Source organism: Peromyscus californicus, unplaced genomic scaffold (genome assembly GCF_007827085.1).
Source record: "Peromyscus californicus insignis strain IS unplaced genomic scaffold, ASM782708v3 Scaffold_6__1_contigs__length_162567912, whole genome shotgun sequence".
In the NCBI taxonomy this organism is placed as follows: domain Eukaryota; kingdom Metazoa; phylum Chordata; class Mammalia; order Rodentia; family Cricetidae; genus Peromyscus; species Peromyscus californicus.
In genome coordinates this window covers 135734794-135759231 of record NW_026294584.1, presented here as the reverse complement: position 1 = coordinate 135759231, position 24438 = coordinate 135734794, and the positions used below count along the sequence as shown (strand labels likewise).

General features: G+C 42.1%; 1 protein-coding gene across 4 annotated transcripts in view; it reads right to left on the bottom strand.

The window, feature by feature from the left end:
- The window catches only part of LOC128099140 (chromatin remodeling regulator CECR2), a 114558-nt gene that overhangs the window by 43070 nt on the left and 47050 nt on the right, over positions 1-24438 (bottom strand). For all 4 annotated transcript variants that reach the window (XM_052720844.1, XM_052720841.1, XM_052720842.1 and 1 more), the window contains exon 2: positions 7176-7270. In XM_052720844.1, coding sequence (XP_052576804.1) covers positions 7176-7270 — 95 coding nt within the window. The remainder of the gene's footprint in view (positions 1-7175; positions 7271-24438) is intronic.

The following is a 24438-nucleotide window of genomic DNA, read 5'->3' as shown; positions in this document are numbered from 1 at the left end:
TTAAAAACAACTTTTAAAAAGTAAAAGAACAAGGGCTAGAGAGAGACTCTGCCTTCCTATTCCCAGAATTCTCCTTGTCTGCTTACTTCGCCTATACTTCCTACCTGGCTACTGACCAATCAGCATTTTATTTATCAACCAATCAGAGCAACACATATTCACAGCATACAGAACAGACATCCCACAGCAGATATACATCTAAATAAAGTATTCAGTAAAGCTAAAAATATCAAATGATGCAAAGATATGCAGCACCTAGTGCACTTAGTAAGAACAGAAAAAACTGCTTTGGAAAAGTTTGGCAGCTTCAAGTTAAACAGATTCTTAGCATATGACTATTTGCTGTGGGATGTTTTGTATGTTAAATGTGTTGCTCTGATTGGTTAATAAATAAAACACTGATTGGCCAGTAGCCAAGCAGGAAGTACAGGCGCGACAAGGAGAGAGAATTCTGGGAAGTGGAAGGCTGAGGCAGAGAGACACTGCCAGCTGCCGCCATGACAAGCAGCATGTGAAGATGCAGGTAAGCCACGAGCCATGTGGCAAGGTATAGATTTATAGAAATGGGTTAATTTAAGATAAAAGAACTAGATAACTGCGGTCACACAGTTTGTAAGCAACATAAGTCTCTGTGTGTTTACTCGGTTGAGTCTGAGCAGCTGCGGAACTGATAGGAGAGAGAGATTTGTCCTGACTGTGGGCCAGGCAGGACCAGAAAAACTCTAGCTACAACTATTTATCAAAAGAAATAAAGAATGTCTTCATAAACACACCCATGTATTATGTTCACAGTAACTTTGTTTGTAACAGTCTTTAATGTCCATCGATAAACAACAGTTAATTTTGTGTCTTATTTTTCTCCACTAGATGCAATTCAATTCTTCACCCCTCCAAAAGGAACAAATTACTGATAATAAATAGCAGTCTACATCAACACCAGACATCATGTTGGACTAAAAGAAGCTGGACAGATCATCTCACATTGTGAGCTCACCCATACAGAATCCTAAAATAGACAAATCTTAACCTACAATGGTAAGAATGAGATCAATGGTAACTTTGAGGTATTTGTATGGAAGTAATCAACTGTAAAGAACGCTTTCTCGGAGGAGCTAAGGTCCTGAGTAGAGCGGTGACTATGTGCTGGATCATTTGTCAAGAATGACTGGCTTCAGAGTCAGGCATGTATCTGTACCTGTATGCAGTAACTGGGCAGTGGAATTTGGGGGGTCACAAATTTAAGATTAGCCTGGGACATAAAGAAAGACCCTGTCTGAAAACACCTAGAAACAAAATATAAACTGTGGGTTGGAAAGATGGCTCTTTCAGAGGACCTAGGTTTGATTTTCAGCACCGCTATGGCAGTTTACAACCATCTTTTTTTGAGGGGCAGGGGGAACGACTGTTGGCCTCTTCTGGCCTCCATGGACACTTCATGTACAGTGCACAGATAGATGCAGGCAAACACCCACATATAAAAGTAAATCTTTTAAAAAAGACCTATCTCAATAAGACATGTTCAAATGCACATTTAACAAACATTCCAATTTCCAAACAAATGTGGTATTTCTGCATAGAGAACAAAACTTCAAAAATATTTAAAGCAATCAACAAAAAAATTATAACAATTTTGGATACACAATTAACCCTGAAAAACTAAGTTTATACTGATGAATTTCTACTTACAATGGAAACAAAGAGGTGAGCAAAGATCCCAGGTGAATCATAATCAGTCCATGTCAGAAAGATGAATTCAGTAGGTAAGTGTGATTACAGTAAGAACTTAGCAGTTATTTTTATGCTACTTATATACACCACTGCTCAAGACATGGTATACTTTAGTCCTATCTTCACTCTGACAGAAGTTATTTTCAATCCAGTACTCAAGTATTCTAATCTACTTCCCAATGCTGTAGGGAAAGAGAAACTAAAAGAGGAATAGCTCTTGTTAAGTCCTTAAAATATTTATTGAATGGGCAAGGCCCGTAACTAGAATAGCCATTTGGAGGGGATACGGAAGGGGACCAGGAAACACTGCAAGGAACATGGTACTGACATTTCAATTTCTGTACTGAGAAAGAAAATGACAGAATATTCAAAAATGAAACAAACTAAAGAAATTGGTTGTGCATCAAGTTTACAAGACAGTAAACAAGTGGTCCATACAAGTAGTACTACAGGTGTGGCCTGGATCAGCAGGGCAACACCACCAGTACCTCAAACACACTGAATTCCAGACCAAACTCCAGGGTACTTTGATCATCTAGCCCATGCGCGATATTCCCTTATAGTCTACTTTGTGAATTCATCCTGGTTTTCCATATCCCAGTTTTCCTAATTTTATATTTACAAAACTAAATTATGGGTAATGTTTCTGCAGAGTGCTTTATTTTCCCAACCTTATTTTTGTGGGAGCCTCAGCTGCTAGGAGTCTAGGAGGGGCCACTATAGGTGCTTACTTCAATGACAAGAGCTGATTTCTAGAGAGCCAGAGGCTATACAATCATAGCATTGTTGTCCTAGCAGTTCTGCCAAACTCTCCTACTGGGAAGTAGGCTCCACTACACTCAAGGACTTACAGGATTATGTGGGCCATCCTCGCCCAACAACCACCCACACAATCCTTTGAAGAACCATTTTTCAGTAGATTTTTTTCCCCCCTCTTTAGGGCAGTTCAAATCCAAGGCTCCAATATGCTAGGTGAGTGCTCTATCACTGAGCTACACCCTCAAGTTTTAAAAACAACATTTAGTTAGCAATAAACAAATTCCTGAATATCCTTCCTCATTTTGAGATAGGAAGTTGGACTTGAACTCCTGGACAATTACAAATGTGACCTGAAATTTTTGAAGCAAGGGTTCATTTTCTCAAGATGGGATTTCTTTTCTTTTCCTTTAAAAAAAAAAAAGATTTATTTATTTATTATGTATACAGTGTTCTGCCTGTATACATGCCCGCATGACAGAAGAGGGCATCAGATCCCACTACAGATGGTTATGAACCACCGCATGGTTGCTGGGAATTGAACTCAGGACCTCTGGAAGAACAGCCAGTGCTCTTAACCTCTGAGCCATCTCTCCAGCCCATGGCAGGATTTCTAAACAAAATCAATCTAATTAGACTGAAGTCTCACTAAATTCCACTGTGGTCTTCAGAAAGTTCAGCTTAGGTGAGATGGTATAGAATACAACAAATGTACACCTTTAAACCCAGCATTCAGGAGGCAGAGGTAGGCAGATCTTTCAGTTCGAGGTCAGCCTGGTCTACAAAGCAAGTTCCAGGACAGCCAGAGCTACATAGGAAAACCCTGTCTCAAAAATCCCACCCCACAAAACAGGAATACAACAGACAGGAGAGGAGGGCACTGGCTATCTTGGGTGTATGCAGCACACTTGCTTTGCTGTAATTTCCTCAGTTACAGAAACAGAAACAAACGTCCAAACATAATGGTTCATGTCTATAATCCAGGACTTGGGAGGCCGAGGCAGAAGGATTGCAGTGAGTCAGAGGCTAGCCAGGTGTACTCTATCACACTCTTTTCCTCGGGTGGGAGGATGGGGGAGAAAAAGTACTAGATGGTAACTGAAGTTCTTTACATGGCTATATTAATTCTAAATTGCATTTAAGCTTGGGATTAAAAAAACCTTCTAAGCCGGGCGGTGGTGGCTCACGCCTTTAATCCCAGCACTCGGGAGGCAGAGCCAGGCGGATCTCTGTGAGTTCGAGGCCAGCCTGGGCTACCAAGTGAGTTCCAGGAGAGGCGCAAAGCTACCCAGAGAAACCCTGTCTCGAAAAACCAAAAAAAAAAAAAAAAAAAAAAAACCTTCTAATGCAGAGGTATAATTCAAGCAGGTGTGATGTAGGCAATAAACAAGAGCAATGTATCATGGTGTATTTTTCACCAGTGGAAATCAGGCATTTTCACATTATGTTATAGATACTGCAGGTCCCTCAAAGTAAACGTTTATGCTCATCAATAGTTGTAGATAGTAATGCTAAGAAATTAGAACTGCTGCTAGCTTGTAATTTAAGGAATTTAGGTACACATCACTGTATCAGAACCAGGTGTAGTCTAGTTGTTAGGAGTATTTGATTCGATTCCCAGTACTACAAAAACACTGGGCATGGTGGTGCACACATGTAACTCCAGCACCAAATTCAAATCACCCTACACAGACAGTTGGAGTTCAGTCTGGGCTTCATGTGACTCTGTAAAAGGATCCAGAGACTATGGCCCATTGTGGCCTGATCCAATGTCTAGACTTTGATTTGTTTTGTTAAACAGCCAGAGAGATAAGAATGGTTCTTATGTTTTTGAAAATAATATTTTAAAGTATATTATTTTATATTTTATGATTTGGGGTGTTAAGACATTAGAGTAGCAAAGAAAGAGAACACCATTTCAACTGAGGTGTCTGGACAAGGCAAACTTTACTCTTGATCCAGAGGGTGTGCTTGGGAAGAGGAACACACTTAGATAGAAGTGAACTTGGGTTTTACTCTAGGAAGATGACTATGTCTTTCTCCATTGGGGGTTCCCAGGGTCTCACTCAAGCTCAGGCTGGCATTACGCTCTCAGGAAGTCTACACAGTGCTAGCATAGATGTGAGCCACTATGTCCAGATGTATTCTTATTCCTATGCATATCATGCAGTAACTGTCTACTTGCAACAATAAAAATCATAATGTAATTACTGCAGATCCTCTGTCCTCATCCCAGCATAAAATTGTACACTCCAGGAGAGCCAGTCGAGTATTCTGCTTAGACCGCTGATAGGACACCATGTTCAGAGCTAATGAAAATTATTGAGAAAGCCTCATGGTTTCAAAGTTGGTTCAAAAATAAAACAGAGTCACTCCTGTGGTAGGTAGTTTGATTTTATTTTTAAACAAAACCTTTATGAAAACATTTTGTTTACCTTTTTTAATGTGTATTTGTGTTTTGCCTACGTGTGTGTTTCTGCACCAAGAGCATGCCTAATGCTTGAGGAAGCCAGAAGAGGGAAATCAAATCCCCTAGAATTGGGAATTACAGAAATCTGTGATCCACTGAGGCTGCTGGGAATCAAATCTGGGTCCTCTGAAAGAACATCCAGTGCTCTTAACCAGTAAGCCATAACTGCATCCGGCCCATTAACAAATCTCAAGTGGGCATATCTTTCAATTGAGTGCACGTCCAGAAACAAGAATAAGGAGATTAATTTGAACACCTAGTAAATTTAGTATAAAGCTACTCACAGTTAAAAGACTAAATATCTCCCTAACAGACTGGATTATCTGATAATCAAATCACATTTAGAGAAAATGTGGTTAATAAGAAAAATTACTGCTATAAACTAACTGTAGATATGAAAATGTAAAACCATATACAAGTGTGTTTTAAAAATGAATAAATGCCACTGGGAGTGGTAGAGCATGCCTTTAATCCCACCACTTGGGAAGCAAAGGAAGGTGGGCTGAACACAAGTTTGAGGACAGCCAGAGCCACAGTGAGGAAGATGAGGAGGAGGTGGTAGTGGTGGTGGTAATGTTCATTTTAATCTCTCTGACCAAACCAACACATAATTTAACATGCATGCATTAAGTATGAAATTTAAAGTACTACTCCACATATACTTTACTCAAGATAAGTATTACACAAACATAAAGCATTCCTCTTAAACCTATGAACTATTATGGAGACAATAGCAAGTGTTTTTAGGGCTAGCAGTATTAATTCAGGGAGAAAGAAAGTGTTTAGCATGGCCAGGGCAGACGAGCTGATCCCTAAGACACTTCCCAAAAAGAAGTTTTCTAACAATGTCTAGAGCAAACCAGACTTACACACACACACACACACACACACACACACACACACACACACACACACACACACACACCCCTTACCAGCCTACACACTTTCATCCAAAGGTCAGTATAGCACATTTGTGGCTATCACTAACATATATCTGTCATGCAGGCTGACATGAAAAGTCAGAAAACCATATTCAGGATGACAAAGCTAGGTATGGTGTCACATGTCTGTAATTCCAGCACTCTTCTCATCCCTAAACTGGAGAGGTGGAGGCAGGACAATCAGAGTTCAGGGCCAGCCTTGGCTACCTAACAAGTTCAAGGCCAGGCCACTAACTCTCAGACTGACACCCAGAATAACACACCACTGTCCACCTTTCTCAGCCAATATGAACATTTCCCTGAACATTAACACCAGGCCTAGCTTACCAACTAGCACACTGGATTCATTATAACAAAACGATGCAACAACTTGTATTTTTCAAATTATGTATTTATGTGGGTGTCTGTGTGGGTTTGTGCACATGCCCACAGAGGCCAGAAGAGGGCATTGGAGTCCTTGGAGTAAGAGTCACAAGAGGTTGTATGACATCCAAACATCCTTAACAGCAGTATGTGCTCTTAAGCACTGACGCACCTCTCCAGTAACCGTTAACTATTTGAAAAACATGAACTGAACTCCTACATGATTTCAAAGGGCCAAGAGACTAGGAGAGCAGGGTAATTGGTCTTTTGGTCGAGTTTGTCCTATTCTGTTTCAACTTGGATCAAATCAAGGGAAATCTGGATGGCCCATGTCTATAGTCCAGCTACCTGGGAGGCTGAAGCAGCAAGACCTCGTGAGCTCAGGAGTTCTATGCCAGCCTGGGCAATTCTGAGGGACCCAGTCTCAAAGCAAAGCACAGAGAAGAGCTCTTAATCGAGGAGCTCTGTATTTGTCTACACAGATTAACATCTACTCCAAAATTCTATACATCTCAAAGGCATCAAAGAGCTGTACGTTACAGAAGAAAGGAGCCCAAAGACTCCAAGTTAATTCTGTTACTGTACTAGTTATGGGAACAACAGAAGATATGTAAGCCACAAGAATGTATTGAAATCTGATTTTAATTTAATATTTTGCCAGCAGTACAAGCCAAAATCAGAAAAATACACACACGAAAGAAGAAATCCTACACTCAAAGTAGTCAGTTGGTAAACATAAAATAAACTCAAGAATTATAATAAAGAATGAACAAACATAAGGGCTGTGAATGCGCTTGCATACAGAGCCTACATACACTGTTATGTACTGGCCAATGCTAGGTTCTTGTGTGTCTCAGGAGAATGGAGCAGGTTAATGGGTTCCCTATGCAAGAAATAGTAAGAACAGGATTACTTACGTGATATCCCTTCGCTGATAGCAGCCTTGAAGCAGGCAGGCAATCAGATCACTGATAAACTCTGAGTCATCTCTGTGAAGAGCTGCCTCTAATTCCTGAGAGAGGAAAGAGAGAGAGAAATAGATCAGAGATCTGTGTAAATGCATTGTCCCTCCTGAGCATCAGCAGACTACAAGCAACAGAATGAATGGTTAGTGGAAATAAATGACTGTCATAAACAATGCTGCCCTTCTTCCCATGTATACTTTCAGAAGGACAGTCAGAGTTTAGCATTCTAGTTTATTTCTTCCGTTACTTCTTACTAGCCCCCATTCCCCTTTATCTACATATTTCACATTAGAAGAAGCATACAAGCATATTTCTTTTTTATGAACTGATGCTAATTATATAATCCAAGAACTTGATGGGGGGAGGGGGAGCTGGAGGTCAATGCTGAGCTGTCTTTTTCAATCGCTTCTCCACCTTATTTTATGAGACAATGTCTCTCATCAAAACTGGAGATTGCTACACTAAACCTGGATCTCCACCTCCCCAGCACTAGGGTTGCAGGTACATAACATCTAACGTGTTTACATGAGGGCTGGAAATTCAAACTCTGGTCTTCATTATTACATAGCAAAGCACTTTACAGAACGAATCACCTCCTCAGCCCCTTGCTTCATATTTTAATGACAATGAAGATTATAGAAACACCATACAACTGATTATAAATTAGTCTTCATTTACTTGACAGTACTATTAGATAACCCTCCTGCAAAAGCTTTAAGGAACAAAGCAGCTCTAGGTGAATGCAGTATAGCTCTACCTACAAGACTGATGACAGCAGGTTGCTGGAATAAAGTTATTCTTACATCATCTGGCAAGAAATGAGGTAACGACTGTTAGTAATTTAATCCTAGGTGAGTGAGGTGCATTTGTTTGCACCTAAAGTTCAGGTGGAAGCCGCACCAGACAGATGATCTTCATACAGAACTCAGAAATTAAGAGACAGGTCAATGGGCAAGAAGGAGCCGTGGGAAAGAAACATCAGTAATCTTAGTTCTCTTTTCAACCCTCCCAAACAAGAATGTTTTCTGAAGTGATAGAATATGCTCTAAGTCATTTTTTTTATACAACCTAAGTTTACCTGCATTAAAACAGATTCCCAAGAGTCTGCTTACAACTGACTAGTTTACAACTACATCTATAATCCACAGAAAAATCAAACTTTTGGGCACCTTATCTCAAAAGCAAGACATGTGATTTCTGATCTCAACACCAATACATAAATACACACACACTAAAGTGGACAGTCTGTTTCTACTATAGAGAAACAATCAAGTTTTTATGGACTCTTAAGTAACTGTTCCATTTATTTATTTAAAGTCCTGAGATCCAGGAATGCTTAAAGCTAGAAGGTAAATTACAGGTCATACACTTCAACTCTCTCAACAGATAGCTAGGCCTAGTACAGCATACCTCAATACTTAAGCAGAATAGAACATCCAAGCCAATATGGGTTACAATAGCGATATTATTCACAAAACAAAAAAAATAACAAAATCTCAAAGAATGACTTTTCTAAGTCAGTAAATCAGTGACAGAGCACGCCCCCAGGGGGAGGGACACACAAAACTCCCTCTCCCTCATTAACAATCTTTATTTTAGAAAGGCTCAATGGGGTGGGCAAGATGGTTCAGAGGATAAAGGCACTTACTACCCAAGCCTGGTGACCTGAATTCCATCTCTGAAAACCACATGAAGGTGTCTTTCCTCTCCACACCCACACAAAGTCATAATAATAATTTTAATTTTTTTTTTGAAAAAAAAGATGGAGGCTCTCCTGTTTAGCATCCTGACATCAATACATACTGACATTAGAGAATCAAGCACCTGTGTGTGGTCAGCAAAGCCCTGGGGAGCCATTAACCCACACCAATCAGAAGCAGGGACAGAAAGTCTGCAGGGAGGAGACAAACCTCTGAAGGGCTATAGAAGACCAGGCCCCAGGCAGCTCATCAGGTGCTGGTCTCCAACACACCTCAGTGCACTACAAGAATCACATAGCAACAAGGGACCCTTCTAGGGAATGTGTGTCCCACTGGGTTCTCCTGCCTCTGACCCTGGTGAATGCAGAGTGTCTGGCACCCTGGCTGACCTAGCTAAGCACAACTGAGGCCATGATCTGTTGTGAAATATTATTTTAAGATGTGTTACTTTTGCTTATGTTTCATTTAACTCTGTGAAGCTGTGTTACTGTGCCTGTGTAAAACACCTGATGGTTTAATAAGGAACTGGCCAATAGCAAGGCAGGAGAAAGGATAGGAGGGGCTGGCAGGCAGAGAGAATATATAGAAGGAGAAATCTGGGAAGAGGGATTGAAAAGGGGGAGCCAGAGAAGGAGGAGGACATCAGGAGCCAGCCACCCAGCTACACAACCAGCAATGGAGTATGATTTACAAAAGTAAGAGAATGGGAAAAGCCCAGAAGCAAAAGGTAGCCAGGATAAGTTAAGTTAAAGAAAGATGGCAAGAAATAAGCCAAGCTAAGGCCAGGCAATCATAAGTAATAATAAGCCTCGGTGTGTGAATTTACTTGGGAGCTGGGTGTCGGCTCCCCCAAAGAGTCAAAAAGACCAAAAACAAACAACAACGACCAGCTAGCTCTGCAGCTCTCAAGGAACATTGCTCCGGAGGAGCGTCTGCCGTGGAGCCAGCATTCACTGTCCTTTCCCCACCTGTGAATGTGGACATGGTAGCCTGCTGGGCACTAGACAACCTATGCCCCCCTACCCAAAACCCAGTGAGTGAGCTATGCCTCTGGATAGAGCAGTATCACTGTTAGGCCATTAAGATTCATTTCCTGTGAGCAATTTCTTTTTCCCTGAGGTGTAAAGTGTGAACAATAACTGTGCATTAAAAAAAACAAAAAACAAAACCCTGTCTGCCTCTCTGTAATGAGTGAGTCACGTTCCAGACACTTGTCTTTTACAAGTCTTCCTAGATGACTTCCACTTTGTGATCCCACTGCCAAAATGCCACAGCTACATTAACATATTATAGCACACTCTATGGGACTCACTATGTCCCCTTGTCCATCCACCACACTGACTCAAACATAACTGAATCAAGCCCTGCTCTTCTGTGCTGGGGATGGAACTCAAGGCCTTTGTTATAGACAAGTGCTCAGCACTGAAATATATCTATATATCTCCACAGCCCTACCCCCCCATAACATAATTCTTTATTGATTCTTTGGGAATTTCACATCATACATCCCAATCCTGCTCCCCTCCCAGTCCCTCCATATCCTCTCCCAAACGACCCCCCCTCCCAAAAAATTAATTTAAAACAAAACAAAGAAAAGAAAAACCACCTCTCTCACCTTTCTCTCCTCTCCAACACCTCTTCATCCACTTGGACCTTGGTGGTAACAGAAGCCACAGAAAACTCAGACCCTGGCTGCTGTAGGGCCATACATGGCAGCAGCCCAACCCAGATGACACTATGGCCCAGGTGGCAGCACAGGCCAATCAGATCACCATGGCCCTGGCAGTGGTACAGCCCTAGGACACTAACATGACCACAAGTTTCAGCCTAGACCCCAGGCATCTGTATGGATTCTGGTGGCAACATGGGTCATGGACATAACACAGGCCCTGGCTAAGGTACAGCCAGGGACCCAGAAATGGTCCTACACTGCAGCACTGGCTACTTGGGCCCCTTTAAGACACTTCTACAAGGCCTTTTCTCAGAGAATTCTAGGTCAAAAGTTACTAAGACTAGGTTCAGTGATGCACACCTTTAATCCCAGCTCCCAGGAGGCAGAGACAGGCAAGTCAGAGCTACACACTGATACCCTGTCTCCTCCCACTCCCCCAAAGGCAGAGATTTTAAAATAGCTGCTTTATCCCTCTGCAATAGGTAATGGTGAGTCCCAGCAGTTTGTACCAATAAATGAACCCAAGACAAGACAGTGAAACATGCCTTTATCTCATTCTGTGGTGGACTATATATTAAGAATGCTGCAGGAGAAAACAGCAACAACAAAAAGAACAGGGAAGCCAATTTAATCCTGCCTAACAAAAGAACTGGTTTGGTTAACCTTTTCCATATTAGTTTAATGGTACAGAGTCTCAGACATGGAAAATAAAAAAGTTCTGGAGATGTATTTCACAGTATGAATGTACTTTGCACTAAAATGTGCACCCAAGCAGTTAGTAGCAAGGTACTACTGAACTGCACTTAAAAATGGTTAATGGGGAAATGATCATTTTGATAGTCCAACTTTAAAATTTGCTGCCACAATTTAAAATTTTTTCTGTTGGGAGTATACTGACTGAGTTGTTCACTTTAAAGATGTCTATCTCGGGACTAGATACATGGCTCAGGAGTTAAGAGCACTGGCTGCTCTTTCACAGGACCTGGATTCAAACCCCAGAACCTACATGGCAGCTCACAACTGTCTGTAGGGATTCTGTTCCAAGGGACCCAACGCCCTCACAGACATACATGCAGGCAAAACACCAATGTACATAAAATACAAATAAATAAATTATATATATTTAAAAAGAGTCGATCTCTGAGGACTGTTGTGATAAGATGGAGTGGCATGCTCCCTGACATATTATAAATACTATACATCATCTTCCTTACAGTAATAGTCTGAGCAAACGCTAAAGAAATAAAACTATCTTCTTCAAAAATTCACAAGTTTCTGAATAGAAATTGAAATTCTCTTTAACTCACAGTCCCCTAGATCCATGCTCTAATAAAGCTCTCTGCAAAGAACTACTTGGAAATCCAGGTTATTCAAAGCTTTATTATTTGCAGTTTCAACCTAGAGCTTAAGTCTTAAAGGAGCCTCCTAAAAATCTCCACCCCAACTTTTTTTTTCTTTTCTCACTTTCTCTTCTACTCTATTGTATCTCCCTTTCACTGTGTGCAATGAACTGTGAGCACTGAAATCTGACCTTTGCCAAGATGCTCAGGGGCAGAAGAGGAAGGGAAGGGAAAGAGCAGAAAAGGCAGCAGATCGGCAGAAAGAGGGGAACCTTGTTCCCATCCGCTCTGCAGCTTCAGAGAGAGGTGAAGAGAGTAACAGGATTTGCCCCTCTTGCAGCTGGCGTCACAGCTCATTAGTGAAAAGTCTGATCACCACCACCCCCATTTTCCCTGCCCTGGAGAACAAATCTTTCCACCATGCAGTGGCTACTGGGGATGAGCAAGGGACAGCCCACACTCCTGGGCGATGGAGGAAACACAAAGAGGTGCTTAGCACACATTATAGAAAAGCATTCTTAACTGTTTACTTCTAATGCCCTGCCTGCTTAACAAACACAGATTTGTGACTATAGACACTCTAATGACAGGGTATTACTAAATTCCTTTAGCATAACCTGTCATACATTTAACCTCTTAAACACTGATATTTTCTCTTGTATGCTATGTTCCTGTTCCTTGTACAAATTTTCTTTAGTCTTACTATAAGGGGTGGTAGAGAAAAAATGTTTCTTCTATTTCCAAGTAAGAATAAAGATCCCAGATTTGCATAATTGCCAATCAATCACATTAATGCTTTGAGTTCATTAGAGACAGAAAAGAAATAAACAAAAACACTTAAAGAATAAATAGATTGTTTGTTGCATTTGCTTTTTAAAGAGCTAAAATCCTTCTAATGTGCATAGGACCAAGGACAGTGTAGGATCTGGGTCAGATTTGCTTCTGTGTGGGAGCAGAACCACTTCTGCACAAAGGGGATGCACAGCAGGCCCCTTGAAGAGCTCTCCCAGCTGCTGTCCAAGAGAGAATGCCTGGAGTGTACGCTCAGAATACTAGAAGAAAAAAAGCACACTGGTCTCCAGAAGGCACCTCTGACTTTGACAGCTGATGCTTTCTCACTTGGTATAAATTAATTTAATCCCAAAGGCATGTGCCATGCCAATTTAGACTGTAAAGTATAAATCAGATAGAGTGTCTATAATGCTCAGGGACCTGAAACCAGCTATAAACACTTCCAGTTGGCCAAGCAGCTTATCCTGTGTGCTTTCAAAGGCTAAAGGTTTTGGTGTAATCATTTTTTCTCAACTTCCCATGAAACAGTGAATCTAAAATAGCTCCTCTCCAAGTTGAATGCAACTCTAATAAAATACCAATTTCTCTGGAAAACATTAATTATATCAACTAACAAGTAAACCTACAGTGTGACTCTCTGTAAACGTGATGCTTCCGAGTTGCAAAGGGAGGAGAAGGGAGGAGGAGAGCAGGGAGGGGCAGGAGGTTCCTGAAGCTTCATGGACCCTTCCTGAGGCCAGAAAGCTTCCTACTTACCACATTCTAAGAGGCTAGTGCACGGACCAGACAAGCACGACCATGCAGGAAAGAAATCTGGAAAAACAGGTTCCTGGCTAGCCATACCCAGCTTCTGCTATCAGGCACTAGGATGGGTTGTCTAGATTTCATGACTGAGGTCAAGGGCACGTGCAGAGCTGGGTCCCACCACCCACGGGCAGGAAACACAAAACCAGCAGGTAAAAAAATGGCACAGCTTGTGAACAGTTTTACTTTGCCTTTTTTGTTTTTACTGTTGGTCCTTGCTGCTGGGGAAGGTATTCTTAATTAGATATTTGCATAAAATTTAAAGTTAAAGCAAAAGATCGAGAGAACTACTTTTAGAAGCTATTTCAAATGACAGCTCCAGGCCTCAGAAACAATTAGGTGTTCTCTGTCCTCAACCAGGTCACTGCTGCTTGACTTGGAAACCCTCTGAGTAAGGAACCAAAGACTTTTGACTTTGGAGTGGGGAGCATTTAGAGGAAGTGGTTTGGAGATGGAACCTAGGGTCTTGTGCATGCTAGGAAGGCTCAGCTATAGAACTGTAGCTTGGTGCTGGGATGGCCCAGAAGTTAACAGCAATAAGAGGCTCCCGGGGAAGGTGCTGGCTTCCCAGCACCCATGCTGGGAAGCTCACAAGCAGCTCTAGGACTCTGATGCCTTCCTCTGGCCTCTTGTGTATATACACCAATATAGACAGATACACACACACACACACACACACACACACACACAATTAAAAGAAACTTACTCTTTTTAAAAAGACACTGGCTTTTGAAGGAAAGATTAATCAACCCTGAAAGGTTAACATGGACATGACTGGCAGGACCTATTATTGTTAGGAAGAGAGACAGGAAAGTAAGAGTCAAGATCTAGTTTGGGGGGTGGGTCGCGCTGAAAGGATGAGTGGAAGTAGCAAACATGAGATGAAAGTGAAATGTCTCAGAACATGTCAACAGCATACTATAATTAAGTGTAGGTAGGGAAAAAAAAGAACAGTTACATTTTTACATAAGTTGTAATCTTGATCAACAAATAAATAAGGGCTAGAAGTGGTTCAGTGGGTAAGAGTGCTTCCTACACACTTTTGATCCCTGCACCCATGTAAACAGCTGGGTGCCATTTTGGCCACACAACTTGTAACCCCTGTGGGTTTTGGGGTGGGGTACATAAAGACTGATGGTATTCAACGGCTCCCAGAGATTCTGCCTTAGAGGGAAAGATGCAGAGTGATGAAGGCCTGATGCCCTCTTCTGGCCTCCTACCACCTATGTGGCACGGGATCCAGGAGACAGGCAATAAGTATTTTCAATTCTGAGTGACAGAGAGTCCCAAACAGAGGGACAGTCAGAATGTGGATGTGGATATGAACAAAGGCTCAAGGAAATTTTCACAAGTCAGCAAGAGGACCTCAACAAGGCACTAAGTGAAAATTATATGCAACATCTAAGAATGAAATGGTTAAGTTTTGGGGTTTTTTTTGTTTGTTTGGTTGGTTTGGTTTGGTTTTTCAAGACAGGGTTTCTCTCTGTCGTTTTGGTGCCTGTCCTGGATCTCACACTGTAGACCAGGCTGGCCTCGAACTCAGAGATTGGCCTGGCTCTGCCTCCCTAGTGCTGGGATTAAAGGCGTGCACCACCACCGCCCTGCTCAGGTTTTTTTTAAATTAGTAATAGCCTATGCATAAATACTTGATACTGACAAGTGCCTCCACAAAGCAAGTGATAACAAATGCTCCTCAAGCTAAATGAAAGAAACTAGCCACTGGGAAGCAGTATTTCTAAAAGACTAATGAATGATTAAGAGCCTCAACAAAAACCAGAAATAAAATGAAAAGATACAACACACTAAGAAAGCAGGTATGACTACAACCATGAGGAGGCAGTGAGCGGAGCGGAGCCTTGAGAAGTCAAGGCCTACTGGAAAGAAATTAAGTAGGCCATTGCAGGCATGCTCATGAAGGGAATATTGAAACCTCGCCCCCTTCTTGATTCTCTTTGCTTCCCAGCTGCTCTGTGGTACAGTTCCCAAAGAGGTGTCCCTGATGTGATTTATCATGATACCATAAGCTCGAAGAAGCAGGGTCAAATGACAATAGTTTTAAACCATTTGGCCATAAGCCTTCTCCTCCTTTTAAGCTGAGTTATCTTAGAATCTTGTCACAGAGATAGAACATTAGACTTAATTAACCCCTACAGTATGAGTTCTCTTTGGAAAAGCTTATCAGAATCCAAAGGGGATAGACTTCATGCTATCAATAGTGCAAAATCTCAAGATAAAAACTTGCTAGTGTTCACCCAACCTTGCCCTTGGGGAGAGACACTGATGATACTTTGTTGTGGGGGACAAATATTTCATCAGCCCTGGGACAAATTATTCCCCCCAGATTAGGTTTAGCTGGTGGATCTTGGTGTTAAGAACATTAAGTCCATGAAAGTTGACCTACCTAATTTTAAAAACACAAAATGTTATTCTGACACTTGAGGTCTATGCACACTGCTAAGATTTTTAACCTACAAAGCTAAGGGCTAGATTTAGTCATCTGAAATCAAGCATAACAAGACAAATGCTAGAATGGGAATTTGGAGGCATTTTGGGGGGAACACAAGGCAAACAAACAGGTATGATTTGTTGGGAAACAGATAAAGAAGGAGAAAGAAAAGGACACAAAAGGAGTTCCCCAACTCAAGTCCAGGTTCCAAAGTCAGTATTAACACTTACCAAGCATTCAATGAAGGTGCTATCATTTCCCCCAATTTTTTTGGCTTCTCTCAGCCACATTCAATGAAGAAGATGCCTTGGGTCACACATTAAATACACAAACACTAAGAAAAGCTGATAAACAGGAGTTTACTATCCTAAAACATTTTTTAACCTGTTTATTTATTTATGAGACAGGGTCTCACTATGTATCCCTGGCTAGCCTGGAACTCACTCTGTAGACCAGGCTGAACTTTCTACTAGCCTTTACCTCCTGAGTGCTGGGATCAATGGAGTGGGGGTAGCTGAAGTTTTCCTTTGTCCCACCCAGTCTGCTGCTCAGACCCAAGTAAACACACAGAGGCTCATATTAATTAAAACTGCTTGGTCATTAGCTCAGGCTTACTACTGACTAGCTCTTACACTTAAACTCAGCCCATTTCTGTTAATCTATATGTCGCCAAGTTCTCAGTGGCTTTACCTGTGTGCCATTACATGATGCTCCCTGGACAGCGAGCTGGTGTCTCCTGACTCAACCTTCCTCTTCCCAGAATTCTCCTTGTCTGCTTATCTAGCCTATACTTCCTGCCTGGCTACTGGCCAATCGGCGTTTATTAAATGAGTGCACAAAAGCATTATCCCACAACAGTGTAGCACCACACCAAAGTCACTTACCAAATCTCTTACCAAAGAGAAAATAGATTATATTCAGAGCATAACACAACCATCAACAGTAATGATCTGACTTCCTATTAAGAAAACTCGACCCAACTCTACCCCAGTTGCCGGCGGGCAGGGAAAAATCCTGCGGGAAGCCCCTGCCACCAAAACCCCCCATCGGACCCTGTAATCTACATGCCCTGCCCCAATACCCATCAGCCTGAGACCCCAGTAACTTCCTGAGGCATGGAAACCAAACCGCCAGCCCCACTTGGACCATGAGCCCTCCCTGTCTGCACAGCAGCTGCTCTCTAACGCCAGGCCCATCTCTCTTTGCCAAGCTCCAGTGGAAGGAGAGGCGAGGTAAGTAAGGAGGTGCCCATACTGTGGCTCATGGAAAGCAGACTGCCTCAAACCCACTGGTGTTAAAGCACCCAGCAAACAACCGGCTACAAAAGCCGCTCGCAAGAGTGCGCCCTCTACTGGACAGTGAAGAAACCTCATCTTTTCAGGACTAGTATTGTGGCATTCCGTGAAATCAGACACAATCAGAAATCCACTGAACTTCTGATTTACAAGCTCCCCTTCCAGAGTCTGGTGCACAAAATTGCTCAGGACTTCAAAACAGATCTGCGCTTCCAGAGTGCAGCCACTGGTGTTTTACCGAAGGCAAGTGAGGCCTATCTTCTTGTCCTTTTGGAAGATACCAACCTGAATAATATCCATGCCAAATGTGTAACACCTATGCCAAAAGATAAATCAGCTAGCATGCCACATACATGGAGAACGTGCTTAAAAGGACCAGCCTCTACTGAATGTACCAGGCTCTGCAGACTTCCCATGGAGGACCTTGCCCTGTTGGAGGAGGGAATGGGAGTGGGGTGGGGGGCAGGGAGGCAGGAGAGGGCCATCTGTGATTGGTATGTCAAATGAATAAAAAAATGCCTTAATAAAACAGAGAAAGATAAATAAAATAAAATAAAAAGAAAGAAAGAAAACTCTTCAGCTACAAACGAGACAACCCCCACATAAGGATCAGGGACTATAAAGTAAGAGGGTGTATAAAGATTGTAAGAGCCTGCCAGGCGGTGGTGGCACACACCTTTAATCCCAGCATTTGGGAGGCAGAGGCAGGCAAATTTGAGTTTGAGGCCAGCCTGGGCTACAGAGTGAGTTCCAGGACAGCCAGGGCTACACAGAGAAACCCTGTCTCCAACCCCAGCCCCCAAATAATATAAGAACCTCTCACAAACAAACAAAAAGAGTCAAGGGGCTGGGGGTGGGGCAGGCGGCATGGGGGTGAGGGACCAAAGCAAAATGTCTTTGGGACATGAACTCTCAGCAGCTGTGGTTAACTCCTCACAAGCCCCCGCCCCTATGTGACAAGCAACTGGCAGTTGATGGCTTCTGGAGGAGAAAGTAGTTTTCCTTAAGTGTGTGGCCCCTGGTAGGCTGCCCACACTCCAGTGGGGAACCAAACAACTAGGGGTGTACAGGCAGCACAAACTGGACTTGGGGTGGGTTATGAATGCAAACTTTAAAAAGGACATGAAGATAGGGAGTGGGCGAAGTGAGAAGGGAATCTGGAAGGAGTTAAGAAGGGTGGTGGTGAGTATGATCAAAATACATAGTGAAATTCTCAAAGAATTAATGAAATATTAAATGGAGGAGGGGGATATCATGGCACAAACTTTTAATCAGCATGGTCTACAGAGCGAGTTCCAGGACAGCCAGGGCTACACAGAGAAATCCCCTCCACCCTGGAAAAAAAAAAAACAAGAAAGAGTAACTTTGGTGTCAGCACAGGGAGGCTCTAAGAGAATCTCTCTGAACTTAAGTCTCTCCTCGTTGCTTTTGATCTGCCTGTAGAAAATCCATTTTCTAACTGGCCCAATGTTGTTTTGAAGCATTGACATTTACACAGTTTGCTGGGAGAGGCACTTTCCTGGTAAGGAGTCCAACACACTCAGTGCAACATGTCTCCCACTGTAGACTCTTGAGCAAGAAGGAATTCACTTAGCAGGCATGGAAAGGAGAGCACAAAATTCTAAAGCAAGCTAATGTCTTCCATAAACACTATGATTATCTCAGAGAGCACAGGGGAGTGTAGCCGGAAGTTTCTCTGGTGCCAACAAATCTCTTCCATGTGCTGTCCCACAGCAGCTTATAAAATAATCACTCAGAGGCTTATATTAATTACAAACTGTATGGCCTATGGCTTTAGCTTCTTGCTAGCTAGCTCTTTCAACTTAACTCAACTCATTCCTATTCGTCTATATATGTTGCCACGTAGCTATGGCATTACCTGTCTGCTAGCACCTTGTTGCTCTTTCTGTGGCAGGCTGCATCCCCCACCCCACCCCCTTTCTTCTTCCTGTCTCTCTCTTGGATTTCCTGCCTGGCTATAACCTGACTTGCCAAAGGCCAGAGCAGCAGCAGCTTCTTCTTCTTCTTTTTTTTTTTTGGTTTTTCGAGACAGGGTTTCTCTGTGTAGCTTTGGAGCCTGTCCTGGAACTCACTTTGCAGACCAGGCTGGACTCAAACTCACAGAGATTCACCTGGCTCTGCCTCCTGAGTGCTGTAGTAGCTTCTTTATTATCCAATAGGAGCCACACATATTCACAGCGTACAGAAAGACATCCCACAGCAGAGGAGTGTTAGTGCACTGATCATCCAGAGTGTTGAAGGTAGAGAGCATTTCACTTAGTCCAGTGTCTTGGGCACAATGAGTAAAGATCTCAAGTCATTACCTTGAAAACTGTCTACTGTATACATACACACACACACACACACACACACACACACACACACACACACACGCCCTGGCCTTACAGGAAATACCAATCAAATACACATATATACTTTATATAGTTATAATTGTCTTATTTATGTGTGTGTGTGAGTATGTCGTAAGTATTTGGGTATCCACAGAAGACCAAAGAGGGTCTCAGAGTCCCCTGAAGCTGGAGTTCCAGGTGGTTTGTGAGCAGCTTGATGAATGCTGGAATCGAACACAAGTCCTCTGAAAGGGCAGGAAGTGCTCTTAACAGCTGAGCCATCTCTTTAGCTCCATAAATTCTTTCCACAAGTCCAGCGTCAACTTCCTGTACAATTCTTTCTCAGTGTGAACTAGCTATGTCCCACTACAGAGTCTGATAAATGCACTTTGGTAATAGAGGACACACACACACACACACATACACACACACACAATTAAGGAAACTAAAAATAAACAGAACTGTGTATTATTTATCAGTCTGTAAGCATAGGTGGTACTCCATCTTCCCAATGAGATACATGGTCCATTAAAGCTTTCAGTGGCAATATCGACTGATACAATAAACTGTCTCACTCATCAGTGGGGATCCACTCTAGCACCTTGTGTGTGTTAGGCACATGATCTGCTAGACTCAGATACACCTTCATCCTCAACTTTTTTTTTAAAGACAAAGTCTCACTTTATCACCAGTCCTAGTTCTCCTGCCTCAACCTCTTGTCTAGCTAGGACTACAAATGGTGTGCCACAACCTACAGATTGCTTTCTGTGTGTGTATATGTACACTGTGTGCTCATTTACTTTTCAGAAGTAGAAGGGCCATAAGTCAAGATGAAATGTTGGAAAAATTCTATGATTTGCAATGTTATCAAATCATTCATGATATCAAAAATAAAATCTGTGCCAGAACTTGATGATAAAACTGCCTCTTACAGATATCTTGTTTTTAAAATTACAAAATTTTAGTGGGGTGTAGTAGTGCATGCCTTTAATCCCAGCCCTCTCTGTGAGTTTGAAGCCAGCCTGGTTGGTCTACAAAGCAAGTTCTGGGACAGCGAGAGCTATTACAAAGAGAAACCCTGTCTCAAAAAAAACAAAACCAAACAAAAATCCACAGCAACAATAAAAAATGAACCCAAAACCATAAAAGGGCTGATGAGACAGCTCAATGGGTAAAAGTAATTGCATAACAAGTTCCAGGATAGTCAGGACTACAGGGAGAGACACACACACAGGATATGTACACGTGTGGAGGTCAAAAGACCACTTGGAAGAGTTGGTTCTCTCCTGCCTCATACGCCTTTATGGGTAGAACTCATTTCGTCAAGTACCTTTACCTGCTGAGCAATCTCCCAGCCCCAGACTTAGCATTTCTAGTAGGTTTAACCACTCATTTAAGTAAATTAAACATGACTTTTCAAGGTGTAACAGTGTTCCAAATAATAATGAAATTATGACAACCTCAAATTAAAGCAAATAATTTTTTATACATTTCAGCACTTTTACTCTAAATGTGACCTATGAAGAGCAAAAAATAAGTAGCCTTGCTTTCTACTTCAATACAAATACAGACTTCAAGATTTCTGGAAAAATAATGTTTTGATGTGTCTGTAACACCAGTTTTCAGTTGAGAACTTACTAAAAATTGCAACTGCTCCATAGAACCAAATATTGATTCATTAATTTCAAGAACAATGTCAAACAGTCTATACTAGTTTTATGTTGACCTTTTCCTTTAAAAAAACTGTTTATTTTATGTGTGTTTTTGCCTGGCTGAACATATGTAGACTGCATACATACATGATCTCACAGAGTTCAGAAGAAGGCATCAGATTCCTTGGAACTGAAGTTACAGGAGGTTGTAAGCTGCCATTTAGGTGCTGAGAACCACAGCTGGGTCTTTGCAAGAGGAACAAGAAGGATTCGTAATTGCTCAACCATCTCTCCAGCCCCCCTTTTACTTTTATAATAAAATTATTTTTAAAAATTAATTAAGTTGCTTAGCATGGTGGCTTAATAATGCCTTTTAACCCCAGTACTTGGGAGGCAGAGACAGAAGCAGGCAGAGTTCTGTAAGTTTAAGGACAGCCTGGTCTACATAGCATGTTACATTAATTAAGTCTTATTATTTAGATATGTTCATTTTTTTTTTTTACTAATTATCGAATACACACTTGTAACCTGTTCATCAATTTGAAAGACTATCTGAATGAGCTGTCAGAGCACATACACAAACACTGTAGAAAATTTTTATGGTGAAAAGATGCATTTAAATTGGCCAGCTGGAAAGAAAAAAATATACTCTTAAACAGAAAGAAACATTAAAATAAAGCAACTACTAAGTGCCCAGCTCCAAGTTAACCCCTTGGGATGGCATTGGAGGCTTGTCAGGGCCACCATTCTTCCTTTCCTAGTCTGACTGCATTTCAAATGGTCTGTAAAACTTCACACACAAATAACACATCATCTCCAGGAAAGTGAGCCACCGCCTAGCCTCGCCGCTGCCCCCCTCCCCAGCACTTTGGCTTCCAGTCACAGAAGTCAGCTCTTCGGAAGGGGTGATACCAACTCTTTTGTTTGCTACTAAAACACAAGGGCAGTGATCAGAAGTTACACGAAGGTGCTACTGCCATGAGCCACTTGAGAGGCTTGTTGCCACAATGGCACTTTCCTGTGGCTCTGTCAGTCACTGTCCCCACAGTAGTTGGGAAAACATCCTCAAATTTTGCAGTCTGTATACTTTGGTTTTGGGTTTTCATTCCTGTCTTCCTTTGTGGCATTAAAAGAATGGATTGTGGAACTGGGGTGATGGTTCAGTGGGTAAGGCACTTGCCATGGTGCAGAGGAAACATGAAGACCTGAGCTTGAATCCTTGAATCCATGCAAAACTGGATGAGGTCTGTACTCTCATAATCATAGACCCATACAACGAGATGGGAGAAGTTCAGGGTCAGTTAGCCTTGGATACACAGTGGAAAAAAAGAAATCCTGCTTAAGGGCTGGAGAGATGGCTCAGTCTGGTCTACACAGCAATTTCCAGGATAGACAGAATTGCATGGTAAGACCCTGTCTCAAAGCAAAACAAAGCAGTACTTTTATTTATTTAGTGTGTATATCTGTGTGGGTGCCCACGTGGAGGCCAAAGGACAACTTGCTGGAGTTGCTCTCTTTCCACCATATGGGTCAGTCACCATGTGGGTCCTAGGGATGGACTCGGCTTGTCAAGCTTGGCAGCATGTTTTTCATCTGTTGACCATCTCTCTGCCCCCTCCCCTTACTTCCTGAATCTTCCAAGATTACATCCAAACCAAACTGTAATAGGAAAACTACCCCAAGTAGTATTACCAACTGGTAAATTAAGCATGTAAAACTTAGTTTAAATGACACTAGGTCTAACGTGATGCCCAACTTCTGTCTGCCTTTCTTCCATGTCTTACAGATATGAGGATTTGTAGACCTATTAGGAGACAAAGCACTTGTTTGTTCTTCTAAGAAAACATGCTAGGGCCACAAGCATGGGGCAGACAGTATCAGAGTGTGTTCAGTGTGATCCCAACACTGAACAGCAATTAAATAAACTCAACAAAAGAAAGAAAAGAAGCTGGGCGGTGGTGGCACATGCCTTCAATCCCAGCACTCAGGAGGCAGAGGCAGGTGAATCTCAGTTTAAGGCCAGCCTGGTCTACAGAGTGAGTTCCAGGACAGCCAGGGCTGTTACATAGAGAAACACTGTCTTCAAATGAAAACAATAACAAAAAAAAAGATGGAAAGACAATTCTTGTGAGAAGAAATAAAACAGCTGAGTCTGATGGTACACACTTGTGACCAAAACCTGTGTGATGCATATACTCACAGTGGTATATCAAAACTTACAGAAAGGTCTAAGCATTCTACTCAAAGAATACTTAGAGGTTTACTTTAACCCATACATAAAAGGTAAAAGAAAATACTAATCAGTAAGACATTTGCTAGATATATAGTGTCTGATCCACACTGAGACCTTTAAATCCAATATGAAAAATTCTAATAACTAATTAGAGGCTGGGTATGGCGGGCACACCTGTTTCCCTGCACTAAGGAGGCTAAAGCAAGAGGTGAATTTGACTGAGATCAGTCTGAGCTACATAGCAATATTGTTTATTTTTCCCCCTTTTTTTTGGGGGGGGGGAGCTCACTTTAAAAAAAAATGCTTGCCACACAAGGATGAGGACTTTCATTTGATCTCCGGCACCCAGGTAAAAACAGGGATGGTGGCTCCAATGCCAGTGTAATGGAAGGAAAAAGGAGAAACCTGGGGCTTACCACCCAGCCAGCCTAGCTTAATGAAGTCGGTCCCAGGTCCCATTTTGAGATCCTGTTTCAAAAAATAAGGTGGATAGATAATCCTGAAGAACGACATCCAAGTCTGACCTATTGCCTCCATGTTCATACGCACATATGAACATCTCTCCCCTCAAAATAAAGAAATAAGGCAGGTGTTTGGTTTCTATTGCTATGATAAAGTCCACAGCCAAAAGTAACTTGGGGAGGAAAGGGTTTATTTGGCTTACTCTTAAGCAGAGTAAGAACCTAGAGTCAGGTGCTGTGGGATGTTCTCTATGCTATGAATGTGTTGTTCTGACTGGTTAATAAATAAAGTGCTGATTGGCCAGTAGCCAAGCAGGAAGTATAGGCGGGACAAAGAGAGAGGAAAATTCTGGAAAGAGGAAGGCTGAGTCAGGAGATGCTGCCAGCCGTCACCATGAGTACCAACATGTAAGATACTGGTAATCCACAAGCCATGTGGCAAGGTATAGATTTATAGAAATGGGTTAAT